The 17,641-nt window shown below is 38.1% G+C and overlaps 1 protein-coding gene and 1 non-coding gene across 2 annotated transcripts; both read left to right on the forward strand.

Annotated features, from left to right (window-relative positions):
• Positions 1 to 76: 76 nt before the first annotated feature.
• Positions 77 to 16,185, forward strand: LOC105046005 (eukaryotic translation initiation factor 2 subunit beta). The gene is made up of 10 exons (XM_010924471.4): positions 77 to 211; positions 399 to 471; positions 714 to 819; positions 922 to 977; positions 1,080 to 1,134; positions 1,319 to 1,416; positions 4,264 to 4,409; positions 10,990 to 11,132; positions 11,909 to 11,994; positions 15,749 to 16,185. Exons 2-10 carry the CDS (start codon positions 427 to 429, stop codon positions 15,824 to 15,826), a joined length of 813 nt encoding a protein of 270 aa, XP_010922773.1. The 5' UTR covers positions 77 to 211; positions 399 to 426; the 3' UTR covers positions 15,827 to 16,185.
• On the forward strand, positions 14,718 to 14,804 carry LOC114914275 (small nucleolar RNA SNORD34). The gene has a single exon (XR_003801060.1). It is a non-coding gene; the product is annotated as a small nucleolar RNA SNORD34 (small nucleolar RNA).
• Positions 16,186 to 17,641: the final 1,456 nt, after the last annotated feature.

Consider the following 17,641-nt stretch of genomic DNA (forward strand, 5'->3'; position numbering starts at 1 on the left):
GTCATAGATCCGAAAACATTTTGGGTCGGGTGCGGTTGCCGGATCCGGATCGGAACCCGACCCGGTCGGCACCCTCGCCGGCCGTAACCCCTACCCTCTGATGCTAAAGCAGCGAAATAATCGGAGTTACCCAGCTCGTTCGCTCGGAGCGCTCTCTATCGTGAATAGTTAGATCGGCGGTTTACTGATTTCTTTCCATATTAATCTCCAGGTATTCTTCGTTTTTTCTTTTATTCTTCTTCGTCCGAACAAGATCGACCTCTCCTGATGATTGTGATCGATTTACTTAAAGATTCAGGATTTTCGATTGGATGATCTTTTGGTGACCTAGGGTTCGATCCTGTTTGGACTTGCGAACAAGATATGACGTAATTTGTAAGTTTTTGTTGGTTATGTAGGGTTTCGGCAGTTTAGTTCTTGAGGGTTATGGCTGAAGAAAATCCAACCGATGTTAAAGAAGAGGTGGCAGAGGTATGATCTTTGCTTCCCATCTCAATTGATTCTTTATTTTGTTATATTCCGAGGAGTCAAAATTTATTCCTTTATTCTTTTTTTTTGTGTTGTTTTCTCCTCTTTTTTTTTTGGTTCTTGTTCTGCAGTAGAAGTGAATAAGATTTATGCTTTCTGATTTAATGTATGTAACATTTTTTTTAAGGAAAAATGATTGCTTTATAACGATTTTTAATACAATAATTGTGGCCATTTTCTTGCAGCTTGCCCCTTTTGATCCAAACAAAAAGAAGAAAAAAAAGAAGCCAGTTGTTCAAGACACCACCGAAGTGATGGATAAATTAGCTGAAAAGACTGATGACTTGTCAGGTCTGTTTGCAGACAAAAAATGGTTCTGAGTATGTTCTTGCATAGCTTAAGCTTTATTGAAATTCTTGAATCTTGGTCATTGATATGCTCATCGTCAAGCAGTTTCTGATGATCTGGAGACTAGTTTCGTGGGGATGAAGAAAAAGAAAAAGAAGCCGGTGAGTCTGCGTGTGGATTAAATGATAGTTGGCATGTATTATTTCCTGTGGATAGTGTTCTTCTGCAGAATCTGTTACCGTTATGGTCTGCTTTCGTTCTAGGTGGAAACTGACTTTTTGAATGATGAGAATGGGGATGCTGGAGAGGACCATGATGGTAAGGTTTCACATATCAAAATTACTTATTTGACTTTTCAGTGCATACTCTCTAAGAAATTATTTTTGGAACTGTATATAAATCCAAGGATTGTCTTTTCGTGTTTTTGGTTTAACATTAGATTTACTTTATCTTATTGTTATAGCATTAATTTGAAACAAGCAGCAATTTTAATGCTTTCTAGGCGACCGTGTTGGAGAGAATGAAGAGGGAGAGGGCATTGTGCTAGGAGGTGTACGCTATCCTTGGGAAGGCAGCGACCGAGACTATAAGTATGAAGAGGTGTGTTCGCCTCTTCCTATTTCCCTTTGGTTTTATATCATTTTGTGATATCGGCTTTTTGGGTTCATCTCTAAGAAAGTAACAATATTGGAGGCTGAAGGTAGCAAGTGAAGTTATAAGTACGAAAACTTTTGTAATATTCTAGACATAGGATTCTTCTCCTGTCATGAAAACAGTTTTACAAATTGAGTTTCAAAAATGTTCTGAATGACGATTAATTTTGGCATTTGTTTGTATGGAAAGGGCCAATCTTTGGAATGCTGGCTCAATTACATGGCCTGAAGATTGTGCGTTGTTCTTATTTTAGTGGTAACTATGACTATTGCTGTTCTGTGCCTGATATGCAATCATCTCATGAATTTTTGTTCATTAGAATACTGATAGATTAGATCACAGCATAATTTACTTAAGAGTATAGATTACAAGGTAGAAGGAAAGTCTTGTTATAGTACATATTGTCATTTTTTTTTAGTTACGAATTATTAGATAAAAAACCAAATCGTGTACAAGTTCTTTTTTAACATTTTCATAGCTTCAACATAAAATATTTTAATATAGTTAAGAGAACATAGTTTTGAAGCTTTGCTTGAAACTCCAAATCAAAAATTAAAACTTCTGGTTCTGATCCAGTCCTGATTCAGAAGGACCAGTTTTGAAGTGTTGCAGAAACCAATTTTATTGGCTTGAATTTAATTCATGTACAATTTCTAGTGTAAATTTTTGTGTTCTTTTTTGAATAGTGGGAGGCATTTTCTTTAACTAAATATTAACTTTGCAAGATTTTAAAACACTTGGAAGCAATATGATGTTAGATTCCGAATAGATATAGAGGGATGGTATCTGATACACTATTCACATTTATTTCGCTCTCCTAGACTTTAAATTTCATAGACATTTCACTTGTTATATGCTTGTTTATTTGCTAATCATACACTTTAATCATGAGTCTTTGACATCTTATCCTTCAAAAATAATTTTTTAGTTGCTTCTTTGTGAGACTATTTAAACAATATATCTAGAGGTTCCATAGCATTTATTAATCTTTATTCTATTTTTTAATGTAATCAAAGAAGGTCAAGTCTTTTCTGTTGGTTGGGTGAAGAGAAAGTTACATTGTTCATAATCGAGTTCGAATTGAGTAGTAACTTTTGAGTTAATCAAGTGACTATCCTATTGTGGAATACTGAACATGACAATGTGAATGAGAACACTAGATGCATTATACATTGTACTAGGCAACTATCTTGGGTAGACTCGAATAACTTGTGATTCCAGAAGGTTGCTTTACATTGAAGCTTCAATAGATAGAAGGTTTACATTTTCTTTAGGTTGCGTTTGGTGTATTACCAGACAATCTTAATCCGAATTACCAGGTGATCTGGATTACCTGTAATCTGGTTAGATTGTCAGTAATGTTGATTACTGCATTTGATATACGCAGGTAATGTTGCAGTAAAATTATTAGGAATCTTGATTGATATGTTTGGTATGACAATCAGATTACTGGTAATGTAACATCAAATTTTCAAAATATCCTTAAATCAAATTATTAGTTTAGCATTTTAAACTATTTATTTAATTTTTTTAATGATAAAAATTATTTTAATACTTATTATTATTTTTATTACTTTTATTTTTATTTTTTATATTTTTCTCCTTCCCCCGCATGCCACACCCCGATACCCCCCTCCCCCCTCCGCAACACCCCGCCCGTCACGCCTTCGGCACTGCCCTTTGGCCGTCCGCACCTCCCACCCTCCCATACCGCCCCCTGTCTCCACCCCATGTCAAACGGCCGTCGTCGGTGGTGGCGGTGTCGGTGGCGACGGAGAATGGGGCGGTGGAGGAGATCGCTCCGCCCCTTCCCCCTCTCCAAATCCGGCTTCGCCCCCGAACTCCTGCTGCGATATATCCTTAAATCCCTACTTAGAAGCCTCCTCAGCAGCAGAATCCGACTCGTCGGCGACTTCATCCCCTGTCCCTCTGGCGATCCCAACCCGAACCCTAACCCCAGCTCCTCCTTCGACACCCTAAACCCCTCGCCCCTTCTCATCGGCACTTCGATCCTCAGTTCTGGACCTTTCGAATTAGCTGAGGAAGACTCGATCCCCTCCTCCCCACCACATTTGGAGCACAAATCGTAGGAGGGATCGCACCTTCTCCCCCTCCTCGAACTCGGTCAGGCACACCGCGTACTCCACGACCTCATCCCTATCCCTGCCGCCAGCGGCAGAGAACACAAAGACGGAAGAGGAGGAAGTGGCGGAGGAGGTTGAGGAGAAGGCCGTCGGGGAGGAGGATGATGGAGGAGGGTGGTTTCGTCCAACTATTTCATTCCAGATTACGAAATATTTGGTAATCTGGATAACTACCCTTCCTTTAGGTAATCTAGATTACCTTCTAGGAGGTAATCTGGATTGCCTTAGATAACCACCCTTCCCTTAGGTAATCCAATTCAGATTACCATCCAAAGAACGTACCAAATGCAGTAATTCGGTGGGGTCCTTTTAAATTGCCAACAATCTGGATAGATTGCCAGCTACCAAATGCAACCTTAAAGTACATTGCTTTTTATCAACTGGTAATCATTTTGAATAACTAAGCATAACTATCCGGCTGCATTGTAGCTTACTATGCCTGCATGTCTTATGTTTTCCCCCAACTTTTGTGTGTGTTTCTTCTTTGTTTTGGTAGGGGGTTTTGTGGGCGGGGGGGTTGGGGTTGTGGGGAGCAGGCATGTGTGCACATGCATCTATTTGTTTTTTCCTAACTATATATGTGTTTTCCTAACTATCTTATTTACTTTATGGTTATTAAGATTATGTATTTTATGTTCTTCTCATGCAGCTTCTGGATAGAGTATTCAATATCTTACGTGAGAATAATCCTGATCTTGCTGGAGATAGGCGCAGGACAGTGATGAGGCCGCCACAAGTTCTTAGGGAAGGAACTAAGAAGACTGTTTTTGTGAATTTCATGGACCTATGCAAGACGTATGATTCAATTTTTTCTAGTATTTTCTTATTGCTTTTGTTGGTCCTAGATATGATTATCGAGTTTCATCAGACATATGCGTATTGCTAATTATGCTCATAATTTCATAGTACTTATGACTGTGATGGATTGCTATGAAGTTTGCAACATGTCTTTAGAGTATGACACTTCAACTTTTTTCTGTTGCATAGTAATCAGCATAACTTCTTGAAGAACTATTGTATAGAATTTAAAATGGGACCTAGCCCAACAATTTTACAAATTATATAATGTATAATGTATTGGTCTTTCCTGCCTAAGTTGAATGAGTAAATTCTTAGTAGCTATGAAAGAAGGGATCCTTGTATTGGTGCATTGATGGTGAAAGGTTGATGAGAATTTTCTATAATCTTTGCAATCCTTTATCCAGTTAGTTTATGCTTTTATGCTAACCCTAATTGTGTCATGTAGACCAGCAAGTTTGTGGCAGTGAGCTTAATGATCTTTTTTTTTCCAATACATTTTTCTTTTTTTTGTTAATTGTTGCATTATTTGTGATGTGAAGGAGTCAATAGATTGTTTTATATTGTACCTTGGTTTAATTAATTTTGTTTGGCTTGTTTGCAAAGGCTCTAATGCACTTTCATTTTCTAAATCTATTGGGTTTTCTTCAAGGAATCTTGAGGAGATGATAGCCTAAGTTCCTAGCACTACCTTGTGACTTAATTGGATGGAGATGAACCTCTCCTAGAGTGAATTTGTAGTTCAGAGAGGATTAGCTTTTGATAACATTTCTAAAGATAGAACTTCCAGTCACTTTTGATCTGCTGGGCTTTTTCGAAGTTTTTATTTGATGTGTAAAGTGTAGTAGGTTGAATAAATATGAAGACTATGCCGATATGCTTGGATGCTTAGGTCACATTTCCCTTTTAAAATAGCTTTTACTTGACAAAAGGCTTATCTTTTACCAGGAATTCTTTAGTCTAAGCTTGTTCCTGCATGACTAGATAATTTCAACCAAGCATATGCTACCAAAAGATAGAAGAGATGAGGTGGGTGTTCGGGGGGTGCTTAGGTGCTAGGTGTGCACCTAGGTAGTCGCTCCATCATAGCCCCCTGCTGTATTGGTTGCTGGAGGTACCACCACCGGTAGCGGCTAGCAGTAGCCATTGTTGGCTGCTACAGGTAGCACCACCACCAGCAGAGTCGGCACCACCCCATTGTTGCAGTGGCGGCTCTGCGACCGGTAGCAACAGCTTTTGTTGGCAGCACCATGGCAATAATAGCCAATAGCAGCCCTAGTTCCTCTTACACCATCGTAAAAACAAAAGAAAGGAAAATGAGAGCTAAAAGAAGAAAAAAATAAAAAAAGAAAAAAATTATCTAAGGCTCTTTTTGGTACTTTTTCCTTATTTTGCTTTTTTTTTAAAAAAAAACAGAAATATAGAATCCAATATAGAAAACATGTTTGGTTATCCCTCACTCTCTTGACCCCTTTTCTTCCACTCAATCTTACCTTCAATCCCGTTGCTCCTGCCCAACCACGCGGGCTTGATGGACCTAGCCGGCCATTTCTTCGTCCGATGTTGAGCTATCCCTCATTCGGAGCCACGTTATCGAACACATTCTCATTTCCTTTCCCTTTATCGCTTCCTTGATTGCCTCTCTGCTCGATATTGAGCTCTCCCTTGTCGCCGACCATGTTGCTAGCCCCTTCCCCTCTTCCTCTCCCTTGCTCGATATTGAAGCATCCAATCCATTTTCAGCCCTATGAAGCATTGACTAATAATTAAGGTTTGCCATCTCGATATCAGACCTCGTACAGTTACCATTCTATTACAATATTGATCATAGTTATCCGGATCGTCAACCCCCCCATGGAATCGTGTTTTGGATCGCTCGAACCAGAATGCGGTGCGTTCGCGATCCGAAACGATAAAACCCACGAACTAGAGAGAAAGAGAGAGGGAGAAGAAAGAGAGGAAGAGAAAGAAAGAGGAGGAGAGAGAAGGAGACGGAGAGGAAGAGAGGGCCGGGGCTGCCGGAGGCCATCTGACATCTTACCAAGGTCGATATGCCCGGAGAGAGGGAAGGAGAGAGAGTGAGAGGCTCTTATTGGGCTGTCGGACTGATGGTGCCTCCGCCACGAGATCTCTGGCGGCCATCAAGCCCGCATCGAGGGGCCTGAGGGCGGTCGAGTCGGAGGAGGGCCTCTGAAGTCCAACCCCTTCGTTTGTGAAATAGGGGTTCGCCTCTGTTTCAATTTTTTTTTTGGAATTTAACGTGTGAAGTCGGCAATTGGGTTGCCGACTTTGTGAATTTTTATTTTTTTTAAATATCTTGGAGTCGGCAAACCATTTGCCGACTTCAATGAGTTTTTTTTTAAAAAATAACCTGAAGTTGGCAAAACCTTTGCCGACTTTGTCCATTTAAATCCAAAAAAAAAAACACAAAATAGGGGTTCGCCCTTGTTCCGCACGGGAAGAGGGCGGACCGGTGGAGGCTGTCCTCAGCTTGCTCGGTGTCGGCCACCCGCGATTGAAGATCGCTGTCCGTCGGAGAAGCCGCATTGGCGTCAGTGTCGGCGTCGGTTTGGAGACCTCCGACGGCCTCCGATAAGTCCCCCTCTCTCTCCTTCCCTCCCTCTGCTCGCATCGAGGAGCTCGAAAAGAGCTTCGACAGTCCGACTCTTCTTCTCCCTCTCCCTCTCTTCCTGTTGGTTGGCGCCAGTCCGGTCTGCTACGGACCCATACACCGGCCGGCCGGCCCATCTCCTCGTTTCCCACTCTTTAAGTTTCTTTTCTATTTTTTTCTTATTTCCTAACAGAATCTATTAAGAGTCAAGACTTAAGAGTCTAAGACTCTTAGTTATCTTTAATTCTTATCTATCATTTAATACGAGATTTGAAAAAAATTAAATGCTGCGTACATTCCAAAGTCCAAAGACTCCAAACTTTATATTAGTCTTCCACACTGCTAGCAACCTCTCGTCTCCTTCACCAGAGAAAAGAAAAACAATATCCATCGTCTCCTTCACTAGAGAAAGAAAAACAAAATCCAACTGTAAACAACTATGGCTTTTGGAAAAAGAAGAAGAGAAGAGGAAGAATTTGCTTCTCAAAATTAAAGCAATACCAACATGATTCATGATTTGGATGGAGATTCTTCTGAAGATGAACAAAATTGTGAAGAAGTTGACATAGACAGAGAAAAGTCGGCAAAAGAAATCAAGAGTGAGAAGGTAAAACCAATGAAAGTTGATTCAAAGACGAAGCCTTGGTTAGCAGAAGTGACTCTTCTTGGTGCAGCACAAGGAAAAAATCCAGGAGGCTCAAAATGTTGGTCTTGTAATCACTATAAAAATCAATTGACTAGTTCTTATACCCGTATCCACTACCATTTTTTTTGGTGCTCCTCTGGGTAAAAAAGCTCAGATTCAACGATGCCCAAAATTAATGAATCGAGATGCATATGAACGAGCAAGGAGATCTGTTCAAGAGGCTGAAAAGGCTGGAGTCTCTTCTTCACTAAAAAATTCTACACTAACAAGATAGAACAAGCCGGTAGCTTCTCAACGGATTGAAGATTCTTTCAGCATAATGGAGAGGGATCTGGTGGATTTAAAAATAATAAGAGGCTTATGTACTGATGGGATACCTTTTAATGTTTTGAGAATCCTGAGTTTCATGATATGGTGTCAGCAATTAACAGGGGTCCTAAAGGATACAAAGCTCCATCATTCGAAAAAGCACGAACAACCTTATTAGCTGAATGTAAGAGAAGTGTAGAGAAGGATCTCGTGCTAGTTAAGGACACATGGTATTCCCAAGGAATATCAATTGCTTCAGATGGATGGTCTAATTGTAAAAATCACCCATTAATTAATGTGCTTGCAGGAAATAGCCGTGGAGCCATGTTCTTGTGTGCAGAGATTTTTTAAGAACTGAAAAAACTGAAATTGCAAGTGCAGAGTTTTTGTTGAAGTCAATTGAAGGGTGGGATCTCATAATGTTTTGCAAGTGATTACTGATAATGCTGCAAATTGCAAACTTGCTGGAAAGGAGATAGAAAAGGTACATAAGCATATATTTTAGTCTCCTTGTGTAGTTCATAGTTTAAATTTGATTATGAAAGATTTTGCAAGACAATTTACTTGGTTTAGGGATACATATAAGAGGGGAAAGAATATTGTCAAATATTTTTTGAATTATACATATGTGTTGGCTATTTTTAGAGCTCATTCAAGGTTAGAGTTGTTAAAAGTAGCAAAGACTAGATTTGCCTCGCATTATATTTTGTTGAAGCGGCTGATTGATTGTAGAGAGACCCTAGCTACTGTAATTGTTCTATAGCCATGGAAAGATTGGGTGCAAAAAGGAGATGAACATACAAGGAAAATGGGTGCTTTAGTTGCTGAAACTATTGCTCTTGAAGAATTTTGGGAGGAAGTTGAGAATATCATCAAAATCATGAAGCCATTATTTTTTCTTATTAAGTTTTGTGATGGTGATGGCCATAAAATGGGTGAGATATATGAAAAATGGATACAGTGCTAGGTGAAATAAGGGATATAATGAAAGAAAACAAACATGTTCAAGATTATGAAGAAATGGAAGAGATTGTGCTTTCAAGGTGGGAGAAAATGTCTATTCCATTGCATTGCCTTGGGTTTGCTCTTACTCCTAGATTCTATGACCCAAGGTATCTTAGTTTGCCAGCACCAGGTGGTACAATGAGAAAGGCTCTAAATGAAGATAAAGAAGTAACTAGGGGCATTTTGAAAGCATTTGAAAGAATAGCTGAAAGTGATGATGAGGCAAAAATGCTACGTGAGCAATATGCTATTTTTCACTCACATAAAAGGATAGTATGCCATGGCTGCTGCTCAAACTGATGCAGTGTCAATGAATGCTATTGATTGGTGGGCAACATATGGTTCAGAAACTCCAGAATTAGCTGAGGTTGCTAAAAAGGTTTTGTCACAACCAATTGCAAGTTCATCTGCAGAGAGAAATTGGAGCACATATTCATATATTCATAATGTAAAAAGAAACAGGTAAAAGTAAAACTCTTTTAGAATTTTTTTCATTTATATTCTTTTCCTTTTCTTCGTTAATAAGATTTTTTTTTTCAAACATAACAGACTGAACTCTTCAAGAGCTGAAAAATTAGTCTTTATTCATTCTAATATTCGTCTTTTGTCTCAATTTACTGAAAGCTACAAGAATGGACCCTATAGTAAGTGGGATATTGATCCAGAGGAAATTTATCTTGATGATTCTATGATAAGATTAGAAGACATGAGGTGGAGATCACTTGAAGATGAATATACTAAAAATTTAGATGACATTTTGAAGGAAGATGAAGTTAGGCCATCATTTGCTTCCATTTCTTCTTCCAAATCTAAAGCAACGGGCAACTCTTCCAACCCACCCCAAGCTCAACGTCCAGGACTTCAGCAAACTCAAATTTCCAGCTTTGCAACAAAAGGAAAAGGAAAAAGAGTGGATTGAAGGACTTTTTAGAAGTTTTTAAATGAGTACTTTTGCTTTATTACATGTTTTTAATTTTACATAGACTATTGTTTGGGAGATTTAATATTATGGTTGGAGATGGAGACTTTTTAATTTAATTTTTTGTTGACAAATATTTTTAGGCTTTTATATGTATATATACATATATATATATATATATATATGTATATATATATATATATGTATATATATATATATATGTATATATATATATATATATATATGTATATATATATATATGTATATATATATATATGTGTATATATATATATGTGTGTGTATATATATATATATATGTATATATAAAAATATATATATATATATGTATATGTATATATACATACACATACATACATACATACGTACGTATATATACATACATACGTGTGTGTGTGTGTGTGTGTGTGTATATCGAGTCATCGACCCGACCCTTAAGGTACATTGAATTTCGACTTGAAATAACGTTCCAACCGTACCGCACATCATGAAAAGTACCGTACCGCGCACCCGACCCCATACCGCATACCTTAACGACCCACGACCCAAGTAACTATGGTATTGATACATGATTCGTTATAGTACGCGACAGCTTATTGAGTGTCAGTATCGTATGAGATACCGTACCGATTTGATACCAGTACGTAGGCAGATCGAGTTGATAATGCTTATTGTTCAACCATTTGACCACATACAAACTAGTGAAAGGATAGAGCCTTTGATATTGCATCCTCCATTTCTACTTGCTTCTGTTTCAGACTTTTTTTTTTACTCCATAATACATTACTTTGTTGCTTTAAGCCCTATGGAACCACAGAAATCTAATCGAGGGCATAGTACATCAAATCTTTTTCCTGCCTTCCATTAAACCAATGATTTTGTAGCTGATTATACCATAAATGCTTGAGTCAAAGTTTCTGGTACATGCTTTGAGCAGCTTTACACCTGTAATTTTGGCATTTAGATTCATTTCAGATAGCTTCAGGTAAGATTTATTCTATCTTTTTGCTAATATTTAGTCCTGTTATTAATATAGGAAATGCACCGTTTATGTTCTTTCAATTTGCAGGATGCATAGGCAGCCAGAGCATGTCATGACTTTCTTACTGGCTGAAATGGGAACAAGTGGATCTCTTGATGGCCAACAGAGATTGGTTGTCAAGGGAAGATTTGCACCTAAAAATTTTGAGGGAATATTGAGACGATATGTCAGTAAGTTTTCTAGCTCCTGTTAAAGAACCTTGTGAGGTACAATGATAAATGTTCCATATGCATGTAGTGACAAGTTAAATATTATAATCTGATGTTTTTGAGGACCAGTGGCTTTATTTAGGCGAATGTTTTCACCAGTTTGACAGCAAAGAAAGAACCCTGGACACTGGAATTTTAAAAACTTATAGTCAGAGCAGAATTTTCAAATTCCATGATTTTTTTGTGTGCTCATGATTCGTTATTTCTCTATAACCAAGCCATCTTTCTTAAGGATCTCAAGTTTTAAATATCTATATTTTTTAGTCAAAGTGTACCTGAAAATCTGAATCAGGAGAATTGATGGTTTCTTTTATATGCAATTTGTGCTTTAACATATGAAGCAATAAAACTTTCTTTTTTTTTTAAATAATGATTGCTGCAAATGCAGGACACTTCACATTCATTTCTGTAATACATAAGTTACAAGCATATGCTTAATTGCTTATTCTGGAGATGTTGAAAATCCATTATAATTCATGATGTGTTGCGACTGAGATGCAAGTAGCTTATGCTCAGGCAAACTTGGTAGAAATATGTGAAAATGGCTGGTTCTGCCAAGTTGTGGATTGGGAAGAACCATGTGGTATAAGGGATAGAATAGTATTGATGATATTCAACGAATGCCTCTTCATTGGGAATGTATATCTCATTACAGATTTGTCGATGCTTTGTATTTTGCTCCAGAATACCATTTGTTAAATTCAACATATGAAATCTTTTACCTTTTTTGTTTGCAGATGAATATGTCATATGTAATGGCTGCAAAAGTCCTGATACTATACTCTCAAAGGAGAATCGTCTCTTTTTTCTGCGGTGCGAGCAGGTAATCTCTTAGCCCCCCCTTTTTTTGCCTAATTTTGAATTTTAAATTTATGATGTACTAAAGAAGGTCTACTATTTGGTCTCTCTTTTATCTGTCACTGTGTTGACATGTGTGCCTGTCATTTCTGTATCTCTATGTACTTATGTCTGGGTATGGGTGTCACATTGTAATTTTGCTTTCTTCTTGGTTAAAGCTTATACAAAGTTTCCAATGCAAATTAGCAAGTGTATTTCTCAGTGTGCTTGCAATTGGATATGGTCATGGTGATGATGTTGGTGTTAATTTGCTTATTTTTGAGGATACTTGAACCCATATTGATTTCTATATAAATAAATAATCTGTGCCTTTTCCTTTTAATGTGATATGTAAATCCATCAGAAATTCCAAAGTAACTTATTATTCATTCATGGACCCTAAACATACATGTGTGTATATTATAGGTGATATACTCAATATTCAACATCTATATGTCTCTTTCTCTTGGGGGAAAAGGAGGGAGGGGGCTGTAATTGTCTTTCTTGCTGTCACTTCATGGTGTTGAACACTTCTCTAACGACCCTGTCTCTGTCAGCAGGCAACACTCGTATCCATGTTGACCATATTATAGGTCCAGGTCTTATGTACTGGTTTTCTGTGTTCTTTCTTATGATTATGAGATATATTTTCTATATTGCATGATCCAGTTGTAAAAGTTTGCTTGGCTTATAGTTGCGTTAAATTAAAAGTTTGATTTGGATGCTTCTTTAGTTCCATTGAAATTTCACGTTTTGGGTAGTGCAAGTGCTGTTTGGCTGTTGTATATGAACCATATATTACATTTTAAGACTGGTTTTCTTAGGTTTCCGACATGATTGTCTTCTGGTTCAGGTCAGTATAGGTTTATTCTAGCCTTGTGGCCTTGCGATGTAGTTTTCCTTTAATCAGTGCTGGGCTGGCCGAGTTACTCTTCGCAAACTAAATTGGAGTAGTTCATTACGTTTTGTGCTGGTCGGTACCAGAATTTTGTGGATCTAACTGATGTTCTGCCTTCTAGACAATTCTGTTCAGTCAATAGAACGCCGGTGGTCTCATAATTTAGGTTCTTAGACTTTTCATCAAGTCTTTGTTTCAGGGCATGATGATCTGCAGAATTATTGCCTATGCTGTTTGATTATCTTCTTGTGATAAAAATCTGCACTTATTCTGAGGTCACTTCAAAGAAATGGAAAACATGTTTTCATTGTTTGTCTGATACACATACATATACATATACATCTGTCTCATCTCTATCTCTATCTCTATATCTCCATCTTCATTGCTATCTATATCTGTATATCTATTTATCTATATATCTTTATCTATATTTCTATGTATCTCTCTCTCTCTCTCTCTCTCTCTCTCTCTCTATCTATCTATCTATAGGTTCTCTATCTATATCTAGGTTCTCGAATATAATTGATTGTCCTTCAAAGAACTGACCTATGTAATTAGGTTCTCTATTTATATCTAGGTTCTCCAATGGACTTGATTGTTTTTTGAACAATTGGCTTTGTAGGTATCGCCAATAAGTAGCGTAATGGATGTGGAAATTGTTGGACTAGACGCTATTCAATGGGAAAAGAAGCCCTTGCTGGAGATTTTAACCCAATATACTGTTATTTCTTATGCTAATGATGCTCATTGTAATAAATACCCATTGACGGATGACGTTGAAGAATATGCCCGAACCTATCGAATGAGTTTCAACCCTGTGGGCCTTTATTCTTAGCATAGTATCCACAGTTACAAGTACATTGAAAACAAGCTAGGAAGTCCTCTTGGTGATTGTAAAAGAGACCTGGGTTTGAATCCCACCTTAACCAGGATTCTGGGGTCAGTGTAGCTGATTGACTATGGGTCTATTCTACATGCATGCGGGTGCGCACAAAAAAAAAAAAAAAAGAGAAATTTTGACATGCTTATACTCATCACAATTATAAGAAACAGCTGAACCTTAAAAGGAACTAAAATCTTTAGTTACAAGCCACATACAAACATGCTTGTGCATGAGAAAAGTTTTGGTGACCAGATACATGGACAAAAAATTCTCCATTATTGGAATTGGATTTTGGAAATTTTTTTGGTCTTTTTACACCTATATCCAAGTTCATCATACATTAGGTTTGGGGACTTGTCTTTTCTCCTCATATTTTGTTTGAAGTGGCCAATGACGAACAGCAGATACTTTGCCGACACTGGTTGAACTTCCATGATATGAATCTTGCTATTCTACTGAGGCCATCTGAAACAAAATTTTAGGCTTTGGTCACTTTAAAATTGTTTTTATAAGGGATACAAGACAATACTTTCAGATGTTGTTTCAACTTGAATATTACTAATCCCAGGCGAAACTGCATACTTTTGACAGAGCTGTCGCCTTTCTGGGTTAAGTTAGATTCGATCAGTCCTTTGAGGTAAGATGGGGCAAGTTTCAAATGATGCTGCACCATTTTGCATTCACTCTGAAATCCGAAACTTGGGGTTAAGTTAGTTTTTATCTGGTCTGTAAGATGGGTAACCTTTTAGTAGTCCTGGCTTTGTCTGGTGACCCTGCATTGCTGCTTGGCTGCACCAGCTTAGTCTGGGTTTGAATTCTGAACCAAAACATACTGGACCTGATGGGTTGAAGTTCTGATGTGGGCAATAATGAAATTGAAGGTATCATTCACACATGCCCTACATTTAAGGTCTCTCTCTCTCCATAGAAAATCCTGTGATGATCTGCAGAGTTATTTCCTACATTGTTTGACTATGTTACTGTGATAAACATCTCGAACCATTCTGAGGCTACTGTAAAAGTGGGTAAATTTCTTGTCACTTTTTATGTGTTTTTATTTCTTTTACATTCTGCTAAAGCTGTAGATTACTGTAGTTTTGTGAAGAAACACTGTAGTTCTAGTTGTTTCTGAATAATATCTACTACAGTAGGCCAGTGTTATTTAGACAACAATTACATGAAAATTTGACTGAACCCAGTTGGGGAGAAGGAAAACAGGTATGCTCTTTTGTACTGCCTAAAAGGAGCTGTCATGGATTGTGAACATTATAGGACCAAATCCTAGTGCATTAATAAGCATTTTTAAAGCTTTTTGGTGGGATTTTTAAGAAGTTAATTGCTATCATTTTGAGCAAACTTACACAAGCAATCTTGATAAGTTAATTGATAATTTAATCAATAAATACATGGTTTATTTTTCTTCTGGCTGAGCTTTGAGAGCAAGCTTCTTTGGCGTGCATCGTTTGTTTGTACCGTAGACCTCCTCTTGAGCTGTTGTTGATCTGGATATCCATCCATGAGAAGTCAGAAGGTTAGGCCTTCAATGATTAGACTGCCGGGGGAACTGGGCTGTTTTGGAGGTGGAAAATGCATTGGCATTGCATGAATGTTGCGGCTTCTTGCTCCAGTGCTGTTCTCGACATTTAACTGTTAGAATAGCATATCTAGGTGCCCGCCCAACATAACTTTCATCTTCAGACAAGACCTAACTGGTCTGTTACATTACACTGGGATTGTGTGGTTGAATAGGAGTGACTGTGTTTAGTTTGTTAATGACCGAGAATTTTAGGATTCTGGAATTAGATTGTCTTATGGTACTGCCCTGTGTATTTGCCAAATATGGATGAAGTAGTTCGTATTGGTATTGGATTGTGTCATGTATGGTTGGTTTCATGGATATCCTGCGTTGTATTCCCCCTTTCTTTTTTCACTCTGTTGATTCATTTTCTTTTGTTGCAGTGTGGCTCTGCTAGGTCGGTTGCACCCATTAAGGCTGGATTTGTTGCTCGAGTTGGACGACGCAAGGCTGGACCATGAGCCTATATTTCTGTCCAACTGGTGGCTTCCTTCCCTCAAACATCTTCAAAATATCCACCTGCTCTGAGCTTTGCAAATGAATTTATGCTGAAAAGTTTTGCCATTTGGTCTGGTTAGGAGAATCTTATGAGTTTTACCTCATCTAGTGTTTGTATTAAACTGTGGATTAGTGAATAAATATGGCAGAGTGCATGCTTGAGATTTGAGTTAGTTTTCGTGATACTGGTGAGTGCACATGGTAAATTGACAAGATAATGTTGTATCTGGAGAAATACTAAATTTGTTGTATTTGTTGCAGATATTATATTGAGGCTAGAAATGCAAGCCATCTCTAATGTAGGATTGTTGAGCTTTTGTTATGTTGGCATTTCTATTCAACGTCCACCCGGGATGGTGGATTTCTTGTGCTAATGGTGATATGTGTCCATGCATGGTACAATGATGAAAACTAAATTCCGTTGTCCATAAGCTCTATGGAAACACGGAAAAAACTAAGTTTGATCAGACTTTGGTGTTGGATTTGTTTTCCAACGAAGCCTCGTTTTACATAATTTTGTGGAGGACTTATCCTCGGGTAGGGCCAGGTCAAATGCACCTTTCTTTTTGCGGTCGCATGGTGAATTTGGTCTAAATTATCTGACATTTTGATATTTTGTAGGATTCGATGTATAGAATATGAATACTATGCATCGTGTTCTTCAAGATTTTGAAAACTGTGTCGGACATATTGATTTCAATACCTTGACGCTCCCATGGATTAGGCAATATGAATAATTGGAAAATACAAATTTTTGCATTATTTTATTCTTGGTGTGTCTTGTAGATTATTCTAATGATACGAGAAAATAATTTAGTGCCAGGCGTGATGTTTTGTTCTCTCCCATGATATCTTCACATATTTTTATAATTGCTCGTTTTTCAACAGTTCTCCAGCTTTTAATGCTTCTTTTACCCTCTAATTCTTTCTCAACTTCTTGTGGCCCCTTCCACTTTCCACTTCACCCCAAATTCGAGCATGCTCCCTGCCATGGATTCATCCGGAAGTCCGGGACAAAGAACTTTTCGATTAATATCAATCATGGTTTTGATGATATGTTATGTCAGGCTCAGAACCGGCAAAATATGCTCCCGAAAGCTTATATGCCTATCGACCGTAATAGCGTAAGAAACCAATATCTACCTCGTTCACATGATCTTCAATCACTTTTTTCCATGTTTTAATTCAAATTTCCAAATCTCCTCCAAGCATTCATTTCAGGCACAAGTACTACTTAGTGCTGATGTAACCAAGCAGGACTTTGTTGTTATCGAGCAAAGGTACTCAAATTATGTTGGTTTGATTGTGTTTTCCTCTCCTTCTCTCCCGGATCTTGGCTTCTCCATTTATTGGTGAGGCCCACCAGTACATGAGAGGATGCTTCTGATCTCCAGCAATTCATCATACAAAATTCAAATGCCAAACACTAACTAAGACGGCAAAACCATTAATGTAATGGATGCTTCTGTAGGGTGCTCTACTAAACATGGGGTTCTATGGAACAGTCCCACAATCCCCCGTGTGACGTTCTGAAGAATCTCGAGGAGACATTGTGAGTTAGCTGAATGATGGTCGACGGCCGGTTGGTCGAGGTCCCTGTCGCTCACGCTTCAAGGTCTACATTGTGGCAATAAAATGGCATGGAGTACTGGAATTCAAACACAAGGTGCATGAAGTCAGCACGGCAGCGTGCATGGAATCAGGAACTGGTGAAGAAAATTGCAGCATATTTAGCGAGCGCGCGATCAAATCCCAATAGATTATTCGATCAGTTAATG

Source organism: Elaeis guineensis, chromosome 5 (assembly GCF_000442705.2).
Source record: "Elaeis guineensis isolate ETL-2024a chromosome 5, EG11, whole genome shotgun sequence".
Classification (NCBI taxonomy): Eukaryota; Viridiplantae; Streptophyta; class Magnoliopsida; order Arecales; family Arecaceae; genus Elaeis; species Elaeis guineensis.

Coding starts and splice junctions, on each gene's coding strand:
- LOC105046005 (XM_010924471.4), top strand. CDS start 427: ATGGCTGAAGAAAATCCAACCGATGTTAAAGAAGAGGTGGCAGAG. Junction 472..713: donor TTAAAGAAGAGGTGGCAGAG/GTATGATCTTTG, acceptor ATTTTCTTGCAG/CTTGCCCCTTTTGATCCAAA. Junction 4,410..10,989: donor TTCATGGACCTATGCAAGAC/GTATGATTCAAT, acceptor TTCAATTTGCAG/GATGCATAGGCAGCCAGAGC.